The sequence below is a fragment of the Lepus europaeus genome, chromosome 9 (genome assembly GCF_033115175.1).
Source record: "Lepus europaeus isolate LE1 chromosome 9, mLepTim1.pri, whole genome shotgun sequence".
Taxonomy (NCBI): domain Eukaryota; kingdom Metazoa; phylum Chordata; class Mammalia; order Lagomorpha; family Leporidae; genus Lepus; species Lepus europaeus.
The window spans coordinates 13,242,738-13,266,238 of NC_084835.1; the positions used below are offsets into that span (position 1 = coordinate 13,242,738).

The following is a 23,501-nucleotide window of genomic DNA, read 5'->3' on the forward strand; positions in this document are numbered from 1 at the left end:
TGGGAATACAACCTAATTCAAAAAGAGAACATGACCAAGTAGCTTGTAAAAAGTTGGCTTTATTTGTCACTTATTCACCGTATCTCAGTTAAGCCATTTTGGCATCCACAGTGACAGTCCCCTGAAAGCAGGGGTCAGCCCCTACCCACCCACACACTGACCATCAACCAGAGGGCGCGAGCCGGGGCCGCACACGGCCCAGCTGGATGGTTACAGCAGCAGGCAGGATGGCAGGGCTCCTCCTGAGGCCTGGCGCGCTCTGGCCCACGGTCGTGCTACCCCCTCGCCAGAGCCCGCGGCATCCCCAGGGCTGGGCTGGGAGGGGCCTGCTGCTCTGAAGCAGCCACAGAGGGCAGGAGTGGGAGGGCCCTGCAGAGGGAGGGCGCCAGGTCTTAAGAGCTCCCGGCTGCTCAGGACTGGGTCTAGACAAGGCCACGTGTGGTATTGGTGTTGAGTCCTGGGCTGTGGGTTGAGGGACCAGAGTCTACTCTGTTGTGCTGCTGGCTTGCCAGGTGGCTTTAGGCCAGTCTGCTTCCTGGTCAGTACTGCCAGTGAGGTCTCCTGGGAAGCCCCAACCCGACCCAGACAGCTAAAAAGTTTGCGACCTCTACTGAATCGTGATGGGGCTGCGCGCTGCTGGTGGGGCACCTCCTCCATGGCTGCACTTCCCGCCAGGCTCCCTTCTTAGAAGGGGCATCCTCCATGAGAACACCCTTGGTCCCCCAGTATCTAAGGCTCACTCAGCCTCTAGGTCCCTCAGGATCTTCGTCCCCAGCCTGCTGCCCTCAACAGGCAGCACTCGGCTCCCACAAAGGGCCTCCATGAAAGCCAAGACCTGGGTCCCCAGCTGTCACTGACTGCAGACCCAAGTGCGAGTCTGCAGGTGGAAGCCGGGGCAACTTGAGAACCCAAGCTCTCGGAGGAACCTGACTTCCCCAGAGAGGAGCCGCCTGTGTGCTCCCGTCTCTGCCAAGTCCGCGGACCTGGAGAGGGGCTCTGGCATCTCCTGACGCACTCGCGTTTGGTCCTGAGCACCGGAAGACAATTCTAGAATAACGGGAGGGGCCCTGTGTAGAGAGGGAGGCAGCCCAAGAACTGTTGCTCTCCTTTGGTGCCTGCCTGCTGCCACGGCCTGTCCCCTTTATAGGGGACAGTGGGTACCAGTAGTGTAGCCACAAGGAGACAATTCCGGGACAACTGGCAGAAGCTGGCGGGACAGATGCACATCGCTGCAAGGGCCCTCCACACAGACATGTGACTCGCCTGGCCAGGCTCCACTTGTACAGCTGCCGAACCCTGACCTGGCTCCAGCGGAGGCGACATGAGCTGACCAGAGATGGTGCAAACAAACAGCCTGCTCTCAGCCTCAAGGCTGGAGGAGCCAACAGCACACACATGGGAAACCAACGGATGGCCCAGTGTCCTCTGGGAAACGTGTCCGTCTTTTGGAAGAAGCTCTGTGCTTAAAAAACTGTGTAAAAGGGACAACAAAGGTGTCTTACAGAGAACAGTCTGAAGCCAGATATTCCGGTCCCTGACTGAAGGAGACCTGGCTGTGAGGTTCCCCACATTTACATCCTCAGCAACACGTGATCCCCCACTTCCCACGCTACTGCCAAAATGAAACGCTGACATTTCAGGGTTTGTGCTTCCAACCAGAACCAGCAATTCCCTTTGTGGGGGAGTGGCACTGAGAAGGTGCCAAGGCTAAAGCAAACGTTCCTGGACGCTTGAGGACAATCATTCACCATCCCCTTTCTGGCAATCAGCTGAAGGAAAACTCACTTCTACAGTTCGTTTTGCCAATGCCAGAATAAAAGAGCAAAATTTCAAATTGGAGAATGTCTAGCACTTTAAACAGTGGAATGAAGGAATATGAAATTAAAAAACATTAATAAACAAAGTCCAAATGCCACAGCAGTGCTCTCCTGTGAGAAGAGCACCCGTCTCTAGGCAGTTCCGGAGCGCGTGGCCTTGGCCTCTCCCGGTCCCTGAGGAGACGTGGCTCAGAAGAGAAGGGCCCCCATGCTGCCGACCTCACTCTGCTCCTTGACGAAGATCTCAAAGTACTGGTAGATGATTGTCACCGCGAGCAGGATTCCCGTTCCAGAACCAATGGCGCCCAGGAAGTCGGCCAGGACTGAGAGGGCCCCGATGCACAGCCCCCCAAAGGCTGCAGCTGTGGGGATGTACCTGGGGGAGTGGGAGATGGTGAGTGAGGCCCCCAGCTGATCTACCCCTAATCTGAGATGCAGAAAAGGGCTGGATGGCCCAACAGGTTCACTTGTGGTTAGGAGCCCCAGAGGCCACCCTGCTGCCTCCTTGAAACTTCATTTGCTGTCCCACGCTAACATGATGGAGCTGCATGGTCCACCAGCTGGCCATGCTGGCCCCATGTGGCTAATGGTCCCGAGCGAGATGATGTGCAAACAAGACTGTGAAGCATCTCAGTGTGACTTCTCCTTTAATTACAAGTTGAAATGATACTCTGGATACATTGCATTAGTATGAATATAATTTAACCGACTTTTCAGTTTTCTAACATGTCTACCAGAGATTTTTAAAATTTATAAACGTGACTTGTATTATTTCTAATGAACAGAGGCTTGCTACTAGGAGAATGGATGCAAGGGACTGCTGTCCCTGCGAGGGATGTGACATGCATGATTGGGGCTTTACGTGTGGTTGCTTCTTCAGCAGAGGCCAGCAAGCTATGGCCCATGGGACAAGTTGCCTGACACCCGATTCTGCCAATAGTTTTTTCTTTGATTTCAAGTGACAATGGATAAGCAGTGACAGCCACCATGTGGCTGGAAAAGCCAGCACGCTGGCTGCCACCCCCCTGCCCAAGGGGCAGCTCCATTCCCTGTGACAAAAGCAGCCAACAGACTGCTGGGAAGGGAGCAGCCCTCCTCAGCGCGCTGCTCTCGCGCGTGTGGCCACCACCCTCCCATCTCTGGCTCCTGCCTCTCTCATCTGGCAGCCTGACCTTCCTCCCTGCTTCAAGGGCATCAGCCTCTTCTAGGCCCAGCTTCTACAACCTCAGGCCCTCACCTGTGCTCAGGCCAGGACCCGGCTGCTCCCTTCAGCATCCCATGGGGTTGAACAGAGGTGAGGGCGCACTACAGCCTGCACCGCACTCAGGGCCCTTGCCGTACTGTCCTGTACCCGCCTCTGGCCACAAGCTCCCATCTCGCCACCCTCAGAGAGGGCCTCTGTGGCTTCACTTTACTGTTTCCAGCAGTGTCTGGCACTTCGCAATTTCCCAAGTGTTCGTTTCCACAGGGTCCTTAGTGTTCTGTAACCCGAGGATGAGACCCAGCTGTGTAAGAAAACAGCACAGGTGCAATAATGGGAGGTCATGGACTAGGCTGCACTCACCGATTGAGCTCGTGGACCATGGACGTCTCCCGGTGGCCTCTCATCACCATCTGCTGCTCCTTCAGCTGCTTTGCAACCTGCAGGGCACCAACCAGAGGCGTGCAGGCAGTCACGTGACACTACACAGGGCAGATTTCCTTCCCCAGCCCTAACAGTATCTACAGAGAGAATCTGAGGGCTGCCACGAGGAAGTCACGTGACAAAGCCCGGTGCTCATCTGCTGCTGGGCTCCGGCTGCTGGCCCTGCCTGCTTCTGAGCTGGTTCTCACAGGAGGAGGTCAGAGTCAGTACCCCTCATGCCAGCAACAACCGAATCTCGGACGTCTGTACTTACATCTTTGGCAGAAGAACCCGAGACCTCAATCCACGTCTTGGAGAAGAAGGCGCAGGAGCCCAGCATGAAGACGATGTACACAACGGCATGGACGGGGTCCTCCAGCACAGAGCCGAAGGACTCGGGAGGAGACAGGTAATAGCAAAGGCCACCCACAGGGTAAGCGCGCGCCGGGCCCCCAGAGCTGGTGTCCTGCAAAGCACCAAAATGCCTGTGAAGGCTGTTTCTTGCTTTAAATATACACAGACTTATACTTATTCATTCATTTTATTTGAAAGGCAGAGAGAGAAAGAGACAGATGGAGAGGTATCTTCCATCCACTGATTCACCCCAAAATGGCTGGTGCTGCGCCAGCCAAAGCCAAGAGCTGGGAACTCCGTCTGGGTTTCCCATGTAAACGGCAAGTACTCAGACCACCACCTGCTACCTCCCCGGAGCATTAGCAGGCAGGCGGAGTGGACGCAGAGCAGCTGGGCCGCAAGCCCGGCACTCTGTTGGGGAGGCAGGCACCTCGGGTGGCACCTGAACTGCTGTACCACACCTCTGCCCTGTGGACGCTGTTGCACTGAACTTTAGTGCCAGCACAGAAAGACAGTTCTGAGCAAACCAAAGAATACATTTTAGTCAAGCAATTTCCTTATTAAAAACAATTTGTAATGTGCTGAATGTGTAAAAGGCACAATTAAAAAATATCTCTGGGTAACATGATCTGGTCACAAGCAAGAACCACTGCCGAAAATAATTCTATGTACAAAGAGTGTACTCACAGACCAGGTGCCTAGCAGGCTAACCAGCAGGTTGCCGCTAAAGCGAGCGGACAGCATCTGGGAGATGACGTACAGATTGGACACGAGGGCGGACTGCAGGATGATGGGGATGTTGGAGGTGTAGAAGAGCTTGATGGGGTAGGTGTTGTACTGGCCGCGGTAACGGGCTGACTTGATTGGCAGGTCCACTCGGAAGCCCTGAGAAGCCAAAGAGAACAAAAATGCTAGTCACTGCTCAGTGCTGCCAGTGCTCAGAGAAAGATGGGGTGGGGGTGCTCAGGTCAGCCAGGAGGGAGGTGGTCCTGGGAGAGCATCTGGGAACTCACGCCCTTTCACTGCCCACCACTGCCAGCACTGTTACATGGGCACATAAACAGGATGGTCCCAGAAAGCCTGGGTTAAAAATGGGCTAAAATGTCGCATAGTGGTATGACCCCACTTGTATTGAAAACCAAGTTACCACATGATAGCCACACCCACGTGGATACACAGGGAAGCCCGCATGGGCACACACCCAGATCCTAAGAGTGCGTCTCCAGGCCCTGGGCCAGGGCCACCGCATCAGCCTTATGCCACCGAACGGGCCCTGGGGTTTGATCCTGAACAAGAAAGTCTAAGGTGCCACGAGAGCAAGCCCTGCCTCTGAGATGTCCGGAGACACTCCTTCTTATCATTTTACAACTCCCGGTGCCTAGAAGAGGGCCAGCCGCAGAGCACTCCAGTAACTAGTTCTTAATGCTCCGACTGCCACCTGCCAAGCCCCCGACGCGTCTGCCTGTGATTCAGACACCTGACTCAGTCTCAGTAGCATAAACAGGTTGATTATTTGGTCAAGTAAAAGCATGTGGTCGGTACAATGACCTCCTCACAAACGCCACACTGCTTTGCCGCGTCTCCTCCTTTCTCAATAAAAACACATGGCGTGGACAATCACAGAGTACAAAAGGCAAGCCAGTGCACAGCCTAGCAACTACTGGATCAGGCCTCTTATCCAGCAGTTAGGGAGACTGATAATTTCACCTTCCTCTCAAGAGGAAGAGCCGCTTCCTGGGTGAATACACTGCCTACAAACGTTCTGTGACTACGCTGGCGGAGCAGCAGGAGTTTCAGAGCCTGCTTCCTTTTCACTTCTCTGAACTCAGAACCAGCCAGGCCTATGGGTCCGCGGGGTCTGCATCTGTGGATTCAAGCAACCGCGCATGGAAAATACTAGAAGAAAATCGTCTGTACCGGATATGCAGACTTTGTTTTTTTTTTTTTTAATGTTTTTTTATTTTATTTTTTTTATTTTTGACAGGCAGAGTGGACAGTAGAGGGAGACAGAGAGAAAGGTCTTCCTTTTTGCCATTGGTTCACCCTCCAATGGCCGCCACGGTAGGCGCACTGCGGCCGGCGCACCGCACTGTTCCGATGGCAGGAGCCAGGTGCTTATCCTGGTCTCCCATGGGGTGCAGGGCCCAAGCACTTGGGCCATCCTCCACTGCACTCCCTGGCCACAGCAGAGAGCTGGCCTGGAAGAGGGGCAACCAGGACAGGATCGGTGCCCCGACCGGGACTAGAACCCGGTGTGCCGGCGCCGCAAGGCGGAGGATTAGCCTGTTAAGCCACGGCGCTGGCCTGTTTTTTGTTTTTTTGACAGGCAGAATGGACAGTGAGAGAGAGACAGAGAGAAAGGTCTTCCTTTTTCCGTTGGTTTACCCCCCAAGTGGCTGCTACGGCCGGCACGTTGCGGCTGGAGTGCTGTGCCAATCCGAAGCCAGGAGCCAGGTGCTTCTCCTGGTCTGCCATGGGGTGCAGGGCCCAAGAACTTGGGCCATCCTCCACTGCACTCCTGGGCCACAGCAGAGAGCTGGCCTGGAAGAGGGGCAACTGGGACAGAATCCAGCGCCCCAACCGGGACTAGAACCCGGAGTGCTGGCACCGCAGGCAGAGGATTGGCCTAGTGAGCCACGGCGCCAGCCCAAACTTTATTTGTTAAACAAGCAATCTAAAATATTTAAATCACACTTACATCAGGTATCATACACAATTCCAAGAAGATTTCATGTACACAAGGGGATAACTAGTTAAATGCGAATACTATGTTATTTTCTACACGACACTTGAGCAACTGTGGGCTTTGGGGCTCCTGAAATCCGTCCCTCGTTGATAATGAGGGACAGCTGTATACCTCATCTGCTGGCAGGCCAGCCAAGGGAACGTGATTTCAGAAATGTGAATTCTGTTTAGGTGGCTCAAGTTCCCATGATGCAGTGAATACACTGTGTGGCTCGAGTGGACACTTGCCCCCTTCAAGTGCCACCTCCACATCTCCATGTTGTGATGACACGGCAACCCCCAACTTAGGGGATGCAGAGGCAGGCACCCAGAAACGCAAACCCAGACCCCCACGACTGCCCACGGCCGGTTCTTACGCACCTGGAAATAGATGACCACTGCAAAGACAAAGATGGTGGCGATGAGGTTCATGAGGTTGGGCAGGTTCTGGCGGTAGAATGCCTCTCGGAGTGCTCGCACCTTGTCTGTGCGTGTGGCCAGCAGGTGGAAGAGGGCGATGATGGCACCTTCAAATTCCATTCCTGTTTGTGAAGCCGGGGACAAATGTGGTGAAGGAACAAACAGCATCGCCTCACAGTGCAAATTCTGCTGTTCCAGGCTGGCACAGCTCTAGTCCCATGAAGGCTGGCCACGTGTGCCCTTTGTCCTGGCAGGAAGTGGATGCCATTTCCAGAGACCCGGCTCTGTGGGCGGGGCAGGCAATGGTATCGGGACTGTGAGGTGCACAAGGTGCACCCTGGGATGTTTTCCTCGTTTCTAACAGATGACAGCTGGATGCACCTGCTGCCTCTGCCTGGACCACTCGGAGACGGCATCAGGCAGGTACCTAACCAGCACCACTGCTGACCACCACAGCCATGGGAGGTGGCCGTGCTGAGGGAGCACTCTGTCTCAACAGTCCCGGCTTCCTCACCTCACTTGTGGTGATCTTCTCTAAGGCCTCACCCTCTCCACCTTGTAGTCTATGGGACAACACTGACCTGTCTCCCTACCTTGCAGGTTACAGGGGAGGTAGCACCGGGGAACAGAGGAAACTATTCATGCCCCACTCCCCCAATTCTGATCTCACCTTGTTCATTCTGCTCTGGCTACAGATGCTGATCCTGGAACCCACCAGGTGCATTTCTACCTCAGGGCCTTTGCTCCTGCTGTGTCCCTCCCTCATCTCTCAGAACTTTACTCCACTGTCAGGGAGGCCTTCCTTGCCTACGCAAACTAACAGAGCAGCAACTTCCCCGGGAGTTCCACCTTCTTCTTCTGCTTTGTTTTGCTCCAGGGTCCCGATGGCAGCACCTGACACACAACATGTGTTTTATTTGCTCTGTCTCCCCAGTGTCTACAGCAGCACCTGGTACTTACTGAGTATAAGAGGTATTTGTTGGAAGGAAGGTAGCTAACAGCAGTGCCAGGGTTAGGCCATAACTCTTCTAACATCTATCTTCTAATTTTTTAATTATTTCTCAAATTCACTACCTGCTGAGCCTTTGGAGGAAGAGTTTCTAGGTACTTGAGGAACTTCAGGAGCAAGGCTGTTCTGTGCCTGAGCTGTCCCTGCTGATGCCCTGTTCGAGATTGTTCTCAATGTCCAGGGAAAAGCAACGGAGGGTCCACTCAACAGCCCCCAGCTGTGTGTCAGGCCAAGGGCAGCTCAGCTCCAGGCACAGCTGGAAGGCCAGCCTTTCCCTGCGGCCCTGCACACTTACCCGCCCTTCCCTGGGGTGGGTCCTGGTGACTCCACTGTCCTCCCTGCTGCTCCGCAGCCAGCACAGTGCTCCCTCCAGCGCCATGGACCACCCACACACAGGAACCTGGGCAACCTCCTCCCCAAATGCACCTCTGCTCCAGCCACCTCACAGTGGCCGATGGACCCTGTGACACGTTTACTTCAAAGGTTCTCACAGCCCTGAATGTGCCTCCTGTGTCTCATCTCTTGCGTGTTCTCCTCTTGGTGCCCTTACTCCATGCTTCTGCCAAGCTGGCTGGCCAAGACCAGAGCAATGCTACATTCACCGGACCGCCGTCTGCGCCAATCTTCCAGTATGGAGCAAATCATTCCTTCCAACCGCTACTCCTGTCACTCAGTGCCCTGTTCCAGGACGGCGTGTGACCCTTTGTCCAGCTGCTGCCAGTCTCCTGGGCCTTCCCTGACTGCCCTACCTTGGCTTCCACTCCTATATTACTTCCTTCTAGCTCAGGTTTCCCCCAGGGCCAGGGACAACCAGGGTTATCACCAAACACCTGGACTCCGACTGCACCTCGATCGTCCTGCCTTCTCATATTCGACTTTGCAAAAACCATGCCTTCGATTCCCTAGCTTCTCCCAATTTGCCTTGGATTTCCTAAAATACTAGGAAATGCTCAAACTCTGAGCTCATTCATTCTAAGACTCCCCGAGCGTCTCCCCGCTCAGGTGTACTTACTTCTCTGGAAGGCACAGGTGGCCTTCACTTGTCCTGGGACTCATTTTTGGTCTCAGTGAAGAGAGGATATGGTCTCTGGAAGCCAGGGACAATTTCCAGCATTCAATTCCAAGAAAACACTCAAACGTACACAAACATTTCTCATGGGACTCTTCTGAGTAACATATTTAGCAACAAAAACTGCCTGCTCTCCTTTTCTATCAAGTCTTGTTCTAAGGCTTCCCTTCCGTGTTTAGAAACCTTTATTACAAACACGCCCATCACAAGACTTCTCAGTGGCATTCTCTGTGGATACAATGGAGCATACCAGTATCTGATCTGATTTATTGTTAGGTATTATGTAAATGGAAAAATTCGGCATCATACAATTTCATCTTGTTGCTCATTTCTCCTGGTGTCCAAGGCTCCATAGGGGAGGAATATGCCCAAAGCCACACACAACTAGCAAGAACAGCCAGGATTTGAACCCAGGTGGTAAACAAACCCAAGTCCAGGCTGCTCTCACAAGGTTGTCTCTGCATGCATGACTGGGTGCTCGGGGTTAGTAACAGCATTTTCTGAAACGTAATTTGCTGGGAGTGACTGTAAAGGATGTTTAATGTTAACAAGTCAAAAAACTACCAAGTACTTAAATATCACAAGATAACTGGTTAAAGTAAATATGACTTCATCCTTCCATTACAAGTTCATGCTAAGAAAAATCACGCAGAAAATTATTCTAGCACACCAAATACCCATGAAATACTCTTAATAGAAAAAAATGCAAGTTAGGCAGCATTAAGTGCATGAAGCCATCTGTGTTTACAAACACGCTGCAGGTGCACACAGAGCCAATGGGACTGTGGGATGGGGAACTTCTGCCTGGTCCACGTCAGTACTCGTGACAGCACCGTGTCACCAGGGCAGCTGAGGGCTCTTACCTCGGCCAGTGTTGACAGTCGTGGGGCTGAATGCCTTCCATACGATGGTCTCACAGATGTTAGTTGCAATGAAGAGGGAGATACCAGAGCCTAGGCCATACCCTTTTTGCAGGAGTTCATCCAAAAGCAAGACAATTAAGCCAGCAACAAAGAGCTGTAAAATTTAAAAAGTCACAAAGTGAAGAATCTCAGACACTGCGTACCTGCCCCCTAAGGACACGGTCCCCCCTTCAGTCCGTGGGTCCTCTGACAGACACGCTGAAGGCAGGGTTGGAGCTCGCCCTCAGCTGCGCAGAGCAGTTGCAGAGCCCCCTGCCTCTGCTGGATCCAGGTGGGCAACCCCGGGGTACCTGGCTTCCTCTCAGTTTGCTGTTTAAGAACTGTTAGTCAGGAGGGGATGTTAATGTCATAATTACCTGAATGGTGATTAACAGGCAGATTCCAGCCCCCATCTCAGAAGGGTCCCCGTACATTCCTGTCATCACATACACGATAGACTGGCCAATGGTGATGATCATGCCAAACACTAGAAACCAAAGGAAAACCGTGTTCGCAGAGTGGACGTCACTCGGCAGCACAGGAAAGTGCACGCTCCTCAACGCCAGGCAGAGGAGGGACCAGAGGTGGAAGCACTGATGCCCCCAAGGGGCATGGGTGGGGAAACGTCAAACAGCCACACTGTCACATCTCAACTGTCCCTAAATTCACTTTCCTTCTGGAAGCAGGAGGAGTAAGAGAGGTGAAGCATGGCAAACTTGGCTGTTACGCAAGGCAGACGAGGGAACAAAATCAGCTCAAGGTGACAGCAGACAACGAAGTGGTCACCATGAGCTGTAGCACATTCGGTGTCGGGTCACTCGGGAGCCAAGTGGTTCTTAAGGGGAGTGACTACACTGCGGCTGACCACGTGGGACCAAGACTGAGCCTAGAGTAGAGTGTTACCTCCACGACAGAGCAAACCTTTCTCTCATCTGCACCCACAAAACCATCAGCTTGGTTTCTAGTCCCACTGACTCTTCTTCCAAGCACCTTTGGCCTAAGAAAACTTTCAGTTTTTGTGGCTATTTCACTGCCAGGCACAATGAGGTGCACACATTTTATTGGGTTCTCAAGTAAGGTTTGGACTTCAGGTGAAGGTTTTCTGCTTAGTCTGCCACATAAACTAAATTTTACTTCAGGGGCTGGCACTGTGGTATAGTAGGTTAAGCCTCCACCTGCAGCGCCAGCATCCCATATAGGCACCAGTTCGAATCCTGGCTACTCCACTTCTGATCCAGCTCCCTGCTAATGGCCTAGGAAAGCAGTGGAAGATGGCCCCAGTCTTTGGGCCCCTGCACCCACATGGCAGACCTGGAAGAAGCTCCTGGCTCTTGCCTTTGGATCAACCCAGCTGTGGCTACTGTGGCCATTTGGGGAGTGAACCACTGCATGGGGAATGTCTCTCCCTCTGTCTGTAATTCTGCCTCTCAAATAATTAAATAAATCTTAAATTTTTTTTTCTTTAAAGTGCTCATCAAATACAGTCCCAAATGGAGTTTTTCTAAAGTGCTCAGTAACAGTGAATTCTTAAGGCAAAAAAACTGTATGAGCAAAGAGAAAGAAACTAATTTGTGCTTTTGGAAAAAAAAAAAAAAAACTGCATGTATATTTGAAATTCTGATTTGTGTCTGAAACAGGCAAATTCAAATGAGATGAAGTTCTCAATTAATTGCCACACTAACTTTAGATATCTATAAAACATGCTGAGGTAGAACTGTGAATATCATTTCCGATTAATACAGTTAACTGAGGCTGACCATGGTTAATTCTGATGACCGTCACTGAGAACAGTGACACTGTTGTCACTGCTCCTATTTGCAGATGAAGAAACGGAGACTCCAGAGATCTCGTCTCGCCTGCCCCGTATCACAGAGCTAGGAAGTAGCAGAGCTGAACTGCAAGGATCACCCTTCCCCTCAGTTAAATCCTTTTAAAAGCCCGGAAAAGAGAAAACAGTAACCGCTATGTGGTGCTGAGCACTGTGAGAGCAAGTACTCAACTCCATCCTTACAGTTCTGAAGGTACCAAGTGGCAAGGACATTGTGGCCCTAGAGGGGAGACCTCCGACCCCTACTCCTTCCACTTCAGTGTGCAGCCCTGGGGGCATCCCAGAACCTCTGCCCTGCCCTGCCCGGCACACACGCAGCACTGGCCCCTCTGCTCTTCCAGGAGTGCTCTCTTGCATTCACACACACCAGAGAGTGGTGCAAGGTTGGTGGGCCAGGAGGTCACAGCACCCCAGGCAAAAGTGTTTTGATGCCCCAAACTCTGTAGCAAATTCAAGTTCTCTGTTATAGATACCAGAACATTATTACAGTCTTTCTTACACTTCTGGGCTCCGTTGAAGAGAGCTCTGTCTTTTGGAGTGTCACCAACTTCGATGATCTTAGCACCAGCCAAAAGCTGCATGATGAGGCCAGAGGTGACGATGGGAGAGATACCCAGCTCCATCAGCGTGCCTTGAGGAAAAGTGGAGCAAAACTCAGCCAACATTAGCTTGCCACAGCAGACATTATTTGGGGGAGAGGAAAACGAACGAGCAAACTTTGACAGGGCACCGCTCAGACAAGCTCCGTGTCACTCAGTGTGCTGGCAGCATTTAACGCAGACAATAACCCCGAGCGTCAGTGAACAGGGTGTCACGCACTTCACTCTCTGCAGCCTGCCAGCCAGCGTCTTACTCTGCCGAGGAAGTCACATGGCAGCTACAGATCGCTGCATTTAAATTCACCATAAACAGCTTCATTCTGGTTTTACAGAGATAAGAAAGGTTTGTCCCTTCATCAGTTAATAAAATATCTGGATAACATTCAAATAATTTCCAGAGTCTGCAAAGGGGGCCTGTACAATTCTATCTAGCTGTGAATAAACGTCTACTTCACATTATGCTAAAATGAGCTATATTTCCAACTGATTTGGAATTTAATTTGAACTCATTGTAAAAGAGTTAATCAAATGCAGTATCAACAGACTCATTCACAATCCTCCTCACTGCCCACAGGTGCCTGGCTGGAGCAGACAAAACACGGTTCTACATTTTTTGACAGATACATGGAACCTATAGATATAAAGATGCGGCTGAGAAACAAATTACGCAGCCTACAGAATGTTATCAATGAAAACGGCATCATCCCAGGTATTCATAAAATATTGTTTCCGTCAGGCTGTTTTATTCTCTGCAACGTAGACTTATCTTGTTACTACAGGTTTTGTGTAGCATTCAAACCCAATCCAGACACGACGATGCCTTGGTGCTGAACTCGGCATGTAATGAGGCTATTCAACATGGCACAGGAACGCTTCACGCTATTTTCTGAGCCACGTGTTTTCACACTCTCGGAGCTCTAGGTAAAGCCAAGCCCTGTAACTGAACTAAATGAGACTAGTCACGACCACGCTGCACCAAGAAAAGGCAGAGAAAGAGGCCTACCTCTGTTCGAGGCCAGAATCACTCTCATCCAATAGAAAGGGTCGGCAGAATCGGAAGACATGATACCAAACAGGGGAATCTGCAGGCAACGAGAACCGAGTCGGCAAACTTGTTCCGGCCACGCAGACTCCCCGCCCCAGCCGGCCGCGCGGGGCCCGGGTTTACCTGGCAGCACACTAGGAAGATGAAGAGGGTGATGGCTGTCCATAGCACCTTCTCCTTGAACTGGATCTAGAGAACAGAACGCATTGCAGCCAGCAATTAGTTTCATAAGCAGACTCTCATCAGGCCCCTGTCTTTGATCACCAAAGACAAACCCGGAACCAAACCTAGGCACCGCGAGTATCACGTGCTTCCCGTGCACAAGGCCTGGGGCAGAGCTCCGCACGGGCGTCACGTCAGCCTCCACGCCACATGGCGCTGACATCTCCTCACAGAGAGAAGAACGAATCCTAGGAAGGGTAAGTGACTTGTTTCGAATCCCACAGCTGAAGTGAACGCTGCACTAACAGTTTAGGCCCAGGAGCAAAGAAATGCCACATCCTAGGTGCCAAACCAACAAACCTTTACACACACACGGAACCCCTTCATTCCAGGTAACAAAATCGTGTTCTGCTGTCAACTGAATGACATTTGGGGTTGTTCCAGCGCAGTCTCCATGACTGAAGGGTCAAACAATCCAATAAACTATACTGGGAGGAGGCAGGGAGAGTTCCACACTTCATGTCCTCACGAACTTCCACTGAGATCTGATTACGAAGTTTCCCATCTTCTCAGCTGTGTCAGCCAGAGAGGCGAGCAGAACCACGGTACGGCAGGCCTCGTGGCACAGCGGATTAAGCTGCCCGTGGACTGCCCAGCTCCCATTAGCAGAGTCCCGGCTACTCTGCGCTCCTGTGTCAGCTTTCTGCTAACGCACACCCTGGGAGGCAGGATGATGCTCAAGTACGTGCGATCCTGCCTTCAGCTGGCCCAGACCTCGCTGCTGGGGGAATCTCGGGAGTGAATCAGCCGATGGAGACTTCTGTCTACTCTTTCTCCTGCTGTCACTCTGCCTTTCAGATAACTAAGTCTTTTAAAAAAATTTTTTACCTGACTACTAAGTATTAGAAAAGCGTGAGTCCCCACCCCCGGGCGTCTCCCTCCGTAGTCAAGTGGGAACTGGGAGTCTGCCTCTCTGTGACTGCTGCTGGCTACACCCCAAGAACGGCTTCGGAGGGCGCCACACGACAGCTGTGCAGCCTGGGGACTGAGAGATGGAAACTGACAGTCTTCAGTGAACAAAACTGCAGCGTGAACACGAGAGAGGAGGAGACGTCTACGTGGGCGCCAAGTCAGTGTCCTGGCGCCCTGCTCGGAAGTCACAGGCCTCTCTGTGCCAGTCCACAGCAGGCAGGTCAGGTACGACGCGCACACAGAGGCGGCGGGCATTTCACACCCGGGCACTCCACACAGCGCTGGGGGAGTCACAGGACTCCCGTCTTCCCCTTGAGGAAGCTCTTTCCCAGCTGTCGTCCCCGCCACACCAGAGAAATCAGAAGTCAGTCAAGGGACCCAACACCGTTTTAGACAGACCAGTAGTGAAATCACTCGTTATGGGCAAAAAAAAAAAAAAAAAAAAAAAAAAAAAAAAAAAGTAGCTTTGTCAAGACTGCAGGATACAACCACATCTCACAACAAAACATGAGTCTCTCCACCCGTGTCCGGCCTCCTTTGCCTCTTAAGGAGCTGCTAAATCCAGCCAAGCCAAGCCCCAGGCTCCCCCTCCAAGGGACAGTACCCACACCACTCTAATCCTGCCCCTCCCTTTTCACTGATCTCCCAGGGCTCCCCACTTACCCTCTACACTGTCACCATGAACTACACCTAACACCTCCCCTCCAAACACACCAGTCTTGCAAACTCTCGGTCAGTTGGTAGTTTCTTATGCCTGCAATTCCTTTCCACTCCCTCCAGGAAACTGTCCTTCTCAGCCACTGTCACACAGCCCCTCTTCCAGAATTAACCCCTCCTACGTCACTGGTACTGCACCTGGCCCACTTCCCTTGTTCCACTTGCACTCAGTAACAAGGCCAAGGTCACATGGTTATAAAGAGGCTGTATTAAAGGGTGGGACGGACACCTGCCTGGCTCTTCCACTAATACCATTCCCATCGTGGGGGAGCGAGGGAGTACCCATCACAGGTAATACACATGTAGGCATTTATATAAAACCATTGTAACTGAAAAAGTAGGCTCCAAGAGCCCACTCCACGTGGCTATCAATTACAGATGAACATATGTGAGTGTATTAGGAACAGTCTGAGAAGAATGTGGGCACCAAATACTATTCATGCTCCAACATATGGACCTAATGACACGTTTCCTCCTTGTGTGACAGCTTTACTTTCATAGGCCCCTCTCTCTCTCTCTCTCCCTCTCGGCTGTAGCTGTGCAGAAATTCGGGTAACGACTCATCATGGCTCTACATTTCTTACTTGAATGTGCCTGCCCCAAGAAGCCCTCCACGCCACAAAATGCCTCTATCCTCAGTACTGTGACCACCTACACAAAAGGCACAGACCGTGTGTACAGGCTGAAGGAACCGCTTTCTCCTTCCGCAGCCGGACACAAAGGGCATTTCCCAGGGGGGGAAAAAAAAACCCAAGCCAGTCCCGTTCCTGCCAGAGGTAGAGAGGGGAGGGCACCGCAAGCCGAGTGTCCTGACTGAGGCCTTATTCATTCACACCCGGATCCATTTTGGGGACAGGGCACACCGGGGGCTTTGTTCAGAGGGGCTGGGAACAAAGCGGGCGACGTCGGTGGCGCCGGCCCACCCCGGGACACACGGCCACTGTCCCGGGGGAAGCGAAAGGAGTCTCCCCATCCGGCGTGTCGAGGCCATCTTTAATTGTGCCCCAAACTTCCAGCGCCCAGTTGCAAGAAGCCTGCGGCTCGGAAGGCGACTTGGGCACTCACCTTCCTCTCTGGCTTCTGAATTTCAGGCAGGATGACACAGAAGGGCTTGATGACTTCCAGAAATTTGACTTGGATGGGAGAAAAACAAAAGAAGAGGAGTTAGGGCGCAGAGAAACCTCCCGCGCTGTGCAGGGAAGCCGCCCGCCCCGGGACGAGCGGGAGCAGGTGCGGCACGCGGGACCCCCGACGACGGCCGAGAGTACCGGCTGCGCTCCGCCGTGGCCCGGGCGGGCCTGGGCGAGGGGTCCTGAACACGCGAGGGACGGCATCGGAGGGGGGGATCCGATCCGTCCCGGGGCTGCCCCTCGGAGGACTCACTCGCCATGGCGGCGGCTGCTCCGGCTCGGCGTCCCGCCTGGGCTCCGCTCCGTTCCGACCGAGGCGGCGCTGACCGCGGCCCAGCCTGCTCCGGGGCGCAGCGCCTTCGCGGAGAGACACGTCAGTGCTAGTCCCACGGCGAGCGGCGCGGCGCGGGGCGGGGCGGGACCGAGGGCGGGCCGCGGGCCGCTTCCGCTTCCTGCCACGCTCGCCGGCCGGCCGGCCGCCGCGCCGTCTCCACCGCGACCACAACTCCCGGCGTGCAGCGGGGCGGCCGCGGCCTGTCGGGAAGAGGATGCGTAGCGCGGGGCACGCCGGGATGGGAAGTGTGCGGCTGCGCAGACTTGGCGGCGGTGAGCGCGCGGGGAAGGGCTCGTCACACCTCCGTGGGCCGGGGCGGCGCGGACTCGCGGAGACGCGGAGGCAAGCGCCAGGCGCTGTGTGCGTGAGGCGCTCTGCCCGCCGGCCGAGGCCCGGGGGCTCCAGCTCAGTGAAGTTCCGAGCACCCGGTAGGCGCCGAGCGGGGCGCCGGGTGCGTGTGGAGAATCGTTGTGCTGGATGGGACGCGCGCTGGTGGCACCGACGGAACAGCGCCGTTTGTTGGGTCATTCAGCAAACCCGAGACCCGGGCCGGGCCTTGGGCCCCTGCCAGCCAAGGACGAAGGGGCTGGGTTCCTGAAGAGACCTTAGGCCAGAGGAGGAGCCAGGCAGCTCGGGAAGTCGCGCGGCCTGCTGGAGTCCCGGGAGGCTTCCCGGAGGAGGAGCTGGCCGCCTCTGGCGACCAGGAACTGGGGGCAGGGTGCTGTGGGTCGGGCCTGGCGTTGGCTGCCCCGAGGCCAGGCCGTGGGGGAAAGCCCTGTGGGGGGTCGGGGTGGGATGTGATAAGTAATCTGAAAGAGAGAGACTTCCTGCCGGGAGCCCTAGGAGGAGGAGAAGCTCATAGATTTGCAGTGATAGTTACAGGATGAAGGTACCGTTGGTAGCTGGCCCGGCATCCTGAGAGCCTGGCCGAGGTCGCTCGAGGGGTTGTGGCCAAGTTGCACGTGTTGACAAACTAATTGCTTTAGTAGAATCACTACTTAGGACGACACTTTTGTGTCTTTAGCAGATTGTAATTCTTTGGAAAGTAGGTGTGCAGTGTTTTTATATTTATGCATTTAGGACTTTTATTATGTAGAAACCTACAATTAGAGATAATAAAATCTGGGTTAAATTTTTGAACTTTAAATATAATAAATATGAATCTTGTTGACCTGCAGCAGCGCAATGGAGAAATCATTATAGTACTCCAAGCCTGAAACTGTGATAGTATGCAAAAATCAAAATAAATAAAATGTTCATTGTACAAAATCTATAGCTCTGGAATGAAGAATAACTTGATTTTCTTTTCTTTTTTTTCAAGATTTATCTCTTTACTTGAAGGCAGAATGACATGGAGAGCACACACACAGAAATTTTCCATTCTGTGGTTCAATCCCCAAAAGGCTGCAACAGCCAGGGCTGGAGCCAGGAGGAAGCCGGGAAATCCATGTGGGTCTCCCAGATGGGTGACAGGAACCCGAGTACTTGAGCCGTCTTCTGCTCTCCTCCCAGGTGCGTGAACAGGAAGCTGGGTTGGAAGCGGAGTAGCCGGGACTCCGAGCGGCACTGACAAGGGATGCTGGCGTCACAAGCAGTGGCCCAGCGTGCTGTGCTGCAGTGCTGACGCCACTGTTTTTTCAACCCAGAACTTGACTTGTCAGAAATGTTGGCTGAAAACAGTGCTCGAAAGTCCTGTCATTAAGAGATAGGGGGTAGGAATTGTTCTGCCTGTTAAGCCTCCACTTGAGACACCATGTTCCATACTGGCGTGTCTGGGACTGAGTCCCGCCTCTACTTCCAGTCCAGCTTCCTGCTTATGCACCTGGGAGACAGCAAATGATGGCCCAGGCAGTTGAGTTCCTGCTGCCCAAATTGAGTTCCTGGCTCCTGGCTCTGGCCTGGCCCAGGCCTGGCAGTTAGAGCTTTTAGGGAGTTAGCCAGCAGATGGAGGGTATCTCTCTTGCGCTCTGCCATTGGAATAAAGGAAGAAAGGAAGGACGAAAATGAGAAGGGAAGGGGAGTAGAAGGAAGAAGAGGGTAGGCACCTGGCCTAGCAGCTGAGAGAGAGAGAGATCATCCATGGCTGGTTCACCCCCCAGATGGCTGCAACACCCAGAGCTGGGCCAGGCTGAAGCCAGGAGTCTGAGCACTAGGGCCGTCCTCCGCTGCTTTCCCGGGTGCATCGTTAGCAGGAAACTGGATCAGAAGCAGAGCAGCCAGGACTCAAGGCGGCACTCAGTAGCTTAACCCACTGTACCACAACACCAGTCTCCCCTCATTTCGTTTTTTAAAACCTTCCCAACCTTCATCTCCGAAATACAAAAATGTTTACCAAAACCCTGGAGCTGAGAATACAACCAGCTGTCTCGTTCACTATACTTCGCCTCCAGAAAGGGGACAAAAACATAAACAGTCTGGAGTATATTTTATCTCTTCCAAATAACTTAAAGGAAATACAGCAGTTGTGAAATGTGGTTTACTTGGAACTACGTGGTGTATTTACTCAGTAGGTGTCATTGGAGGACCTTTCCCGAGGTTTGTGCACACAGCTTCTGGTGAGGTGAGGATTTAGTCTAAATCACACGTGACTGCAAGGCGGGCTGGGGCACTACTGAGAGCCTGGATGTGACTTGTCCCCCAAGGGTTCATATACAGAGGTGCACACTTCTCCTGTGGCAGGATCAGGAAGGGGTGCAAGGTAACTCATGGGCATTGTGTTTGGCAGGTATTATTGTAGGTCTCAGCGGGTTGGTTCTCGTGAAAGAATGATGATAAAACAGCTCTCTTGCCCTGGCCTCCTGCCTGGCTACATAACCCCTTCTGCACAGGTTCCTGCTGTTGCGAAGCCATCCGTCATGACCAGCAGATGTCTCTGCCCCGCTCCTGAATCTCCAGAGCTGTGAATTAGACTTCATAAAGTACCCAGCCTCAGGTGCTCTGTTACAGCCACAGAAAACGGACTAGCAGGCAGCTGTGATGGTGCAGGGGTTAAGCTGCTGCTTGGGAGACCTGCGCCCAGCTACTCTGCTTTTGATCCAGCTTCCTGCTAGTGTGCGTCCTGGGAGGCAGCAGATGATGGCTCGAGCACTTGCGGCTCTGCCACCCATCTGTGAGACCCAGATGGAGTTCCAGGCTCCTGACTTGAGACTGGTCCAGCCCCAGCTGTTGTGGGTGTTTTGGAGAGTGAACCTGAGCATGGAAGATCTGTGTTTCTCCCTAATTAAAAAAGAAAGAAAAAATACATTAAAAATCAAAATGGACTGACACAGGGACATACTGCTTACGCTGAATTATGTAACGTGTGAGGATGCTTGTACTGCTTGGTCAGTGTGCGTGTACGTGCATACCTGGGTGACTACACCAGGCTCAAGACACAGAAGCACCTTCTGTGTCCCAGTAGGCTTCCTTGCGTTGGCTCCTGGTTGTGAGACATCCCCCAGGTAACTGCTACCCTGACCTCTATCACCATTGGCTACTTACTGTACGAATCCTAGAGGTGTCAATGCATTGAAACATTTGGATGGAATCCTTTGTGTCTGGATCGAGTGGCAGGGCCTATGTCAGATTCACCACGTTACTGCATGTAGCACTACTTAGTTCTTTTTAGTCACTCTAGTGTTCCACCACTATTCATCCTGTCACTTGTTAGTGCAGACTTGTGTTATCTCAGGTTTTTGGCCAGCTTTTAAAAATAAAGCTGCCACAAACATTCTTGTGCACGTCTTCGGGTGGACGTGAAGATGCATCAAAAAGGTCATGGAAAAATGGAATTTAAAGTTTATTTTGGTGCATAAAAATTTTGAAATCCATACCTACTGTTTTTTGGTTTTTTTTCATAATTTATATTTTCCATGAACTTTTTGAACAGCCCTTGTATGTTTGTCGTTCTCTTGGGTATTTACCTAGAGGTAGAATTGCTGAGTCGTTATTCCAGATAGTCATGTATTTAACTGAAGTGCATATTCTATTAGTATGGAAGAAACCGGGAAGAAACACTGGGGGCTGACCAGGAATCCTGTGATGTCCCCTTGTCCACACTAGGGTCAAGACCCATAGCTCTCCACTGATGTGTACTGCGCTCCCTCACTCTGCTCTTCCCTCTCCCGGTTGCTCCAGATGCTGTCTCGCCCCTGGGTCTTTCCTCCTCCTCCTCCCTGCCTCCCAACCTTGCCTCACACACATCACACTCATCCTTGGAGCTCAGCACACGTGTTGCCGCCTCCCCGCAGTCTCCCCCACTCCTCCAAGCTGGGACCAGTTTCATCGTGCTGTCTGCTGCTGTGGCGTGCTGTGCCTTGGCAGGTGCATACAGCACATTTGCTTTTATAATTATCTCACAGCGTCCCAGACTTGGTAATGTCAGGACCTCAGAAGTCCAGAAAGCCATGCGGGAACTCAAAGTCCCACTCCCTAGATGCCGGGTTCTGCATCTCTGGGATTTCCAGGCCTCCATGTCTCCTGTCAGTCTCTCTAATGCACTTCCCTCCCTGGTGTACTATCTTTGCACTTCTGCGTTTCAGAGCACCTGTCTGGCAAAATCCCAGCCAAATCCCAAATGCCCATGACGCTGAACATTACCAGGGAAGTTGGGTCCACTGTAAATTCACCCCGGCACTGCCCAGAATGTCTACCTGTCTTTACTTGGTCACTTTGCACTTCTGTCTGCAATGACCATATTTTTCTCTTTATTATATTAAAGCCTAATTTAATTCATTAAAATTTACCTCTTGGGGTAGGCATTTAGTCTAGTGATTAAGATTCTAGTTAGACACCTGTGTCATATTGGATGGAGTACCAGGGTTTACCCCCAGGTCTGAGTCAAGTGACTTTTTTTTTTTTTTTTTTAAGATTTTATTTATTTGAAAGAGAGAGGTAAGAGAGAGAGAGAGGTCTTCCATCCACTGGTTCACTCCCCAGATGGCTGCAATGGCCAGAGTTGTGCCAATCTGAAGCCAGGAACCAGGAGCTTCTTCCGGGTCTCCCACGTGGGTGCAGGGGCCTAAGGACGTGGGCCATCTTCTACTGTTACCCCAGGCCATAGCAGAGAGCTGGATCAGAAGAGGAGCAGCTGGGCCTAGAACCAGTGCCCATGTAGGATGCCAGCGCCTCAGTCCAGAGCTTTAACCCACTGTGCCACAGCATTGGCCCCAAATAACTTTTATTTACAGGTAGTTATTCTAATATGGTTACTCCTTGTGGTTTTAATTTTATTTTTCTAATGATTAATGATGTTGAACATCTTTTCATGTGCTTATTTTCCCTATTTAAAAAATTGGTTTTGGGGATTGATACCAGTGGGTTAAGCTACTACCTGCAGCCCATACGGGTGCTATTCGAGTCCCAGCTGCTCTACTTCAATCAAGCTCACTACCAGTGTGTCTCAGAAAGCAGCAGCAGATGGCCTACATGCTTGGGCCCCTGCCCCCCATCTGGGAGACCTGGATGAAGCTCCTGGCTCAGCCCTGGCTGTCACAGCCATTTGGGGAGTGAACCAGGAGATGGGAGATTGATCTCTTTCTTTCGAACTTTGCCTTTCGAGTAAATAAATATTTTTTAAAAATAGATTTTTAAAAAGTACTGAGTTTTGGGAGTTTTAAAAATATGTTACAGGGCCGGCACCGTGGTACAGTAGGTTAATCCTCTGCCTGTGGCGCCGGCTTCCCATATGGGCGCCAGTTCTAGTCCTGGCTGCTCCTCTTCCACGCCAGCTCTCTGCTGTGGCTTAGGAAAGCAGTGGAAGATGGCCCAAGTGCTTGGGCCCCTGCACCCGCATTGGAGATGAGAAAGAAGCTCCTGGCTTCGGATAGGCGCCGCTCCGGCCGTTTGGCCATTTGGGGAGTGAACCAGCGGAGGTAGGACCTTTCTCTCTCTCTTTCCCTTTCACTATCTGTAACTCTCCCTCTCAAATAAAAAATTAAAACCTTAAAAAAAATGTTTCAGATTCACTGTCAAATATATAATGTAATTGTGTATTTGGAGAGAGAGAGAGAGAAATTGATAGTTTCTATCTGCTGGTCCAGTCCCCAAATGGCCACAACAGCGGGATAGCTTGCCCACCACTGTTGAGAAGTCTGAAGCCATTCTGCTTGGTCTGGGAGTGAAGTGAGTCGAGCTCAGCTTTCATGCTCGCCCTCTCTGCCAGCACTGCCCTCTGTGACTGGGCCAGCATGCCCCATCCGGGTTCCTGGTCCATTCCTCCAGGTGTAAGATTTCCTGCTGATAAATCGTAGGAGCCCCAGTTGAATTCACATTTCAGATAAGCAACTTAATGCTTTCTAGCAAGTGTAAGTGTCCCTTGCACCATATGGGACATACTTAATAATAAATTGTTGCCCAGCTGAAATTCAATTTTAGTTGGACATCTTGGTTTTTTATTTTTAGTTTGCTGAATCTGGCAACTCTATCCAGATGGAGACCTCGTTTCCCTGCTAGGGAGGGTCAGCCACCCAGTGAGAGAGCTGAGGGAGGCATCTATGTTTAAATATTAGAGCGACTTTGATTTTCAACCCAGATTTCTATATAGCAACCAAACTGTCACACAAGCCTGAAAGTAGAACAGAAACATTGTGGTCAGGCAAGAGCTTACAGCCCCACTCCTTTTGATGTTAAGCTCTGCCCACACGTGTGTGCCTCCAATTCCTGACCTTCCTCCTCCCTGCACCCCATCTCTTGTAAACAGTTATCAGAGGGAATCAAAGCACCCCCTGTTCATCTGTTTTCCAACTTTGGAAGTTCCTTGGTCATGTTTCACCTGTTACTGTCTCTTCCCTTTTCTCTTTGGCCTTGTGGTCTTCT

At 52.1% G+C, this 23,501-nt stretch overlaps 1 protein-coding gene and 1 long non-coding RNA gene across 2 annotated transcripts; one reads left to right on the top strand and one right to left on the bottom strand.

Annotated features, from left to right (window-relative positions):
- Nucleotides 1-39: 39 nt before the first annotated feature.
- Nucleotides 40-16,748, bottom strand: SEC61A1 (SEC61 translocon subunit alpha 1). Its single transcript, XM_062200570.1, has 12 exons — nucleotides 16,626-16,748; nucleotides 16,308-16,375; nucleotides 13,515-13,580; nucleotides 13,350-13,428; nucleotides 12,247-12,378; nucleotides 10,297-10,406; nucleotides 9,881-10,034; nucleotides 6,901-7,061; nucleotides 4,483-4,680; nucleotides 3,716-3,907; nucleotides 3,382-3,458; nucleotides 40-2,193 (listed from the first exon to the last, which is right to left on the bottom strand). Exons 1-12 carry the CDS (start codon nucleotides 16,630-16,632, stop codon nucleotides 2,007-2,009), a joined length of 1,431 nt encoding a protein of 476 aa, XP_062056554.1. The 5' UTR covers nucleotides 16,633-16,748; the 3' UTR covers nucleotides 40-2,006.
- Nucleotides 16,749-16,991: 243 nt separating this feature from the next.
- LOC133766432 (uncharacterized) lies at nucleotides 16,992-21,334 on the top strand. Its single transcript, XR_009866709.1, has 3 exons — nucleotides 16,992-17,134; nucleotides 18,028-18,218; nucleotides 19,535-21,334. It is a non-coding gene; the product is annotated as an uncharacterized LOC133766432 (long non-coding RNA).
- Nucleotides 21,335-23,501: the final 2,167 nt, after the last annotated feature.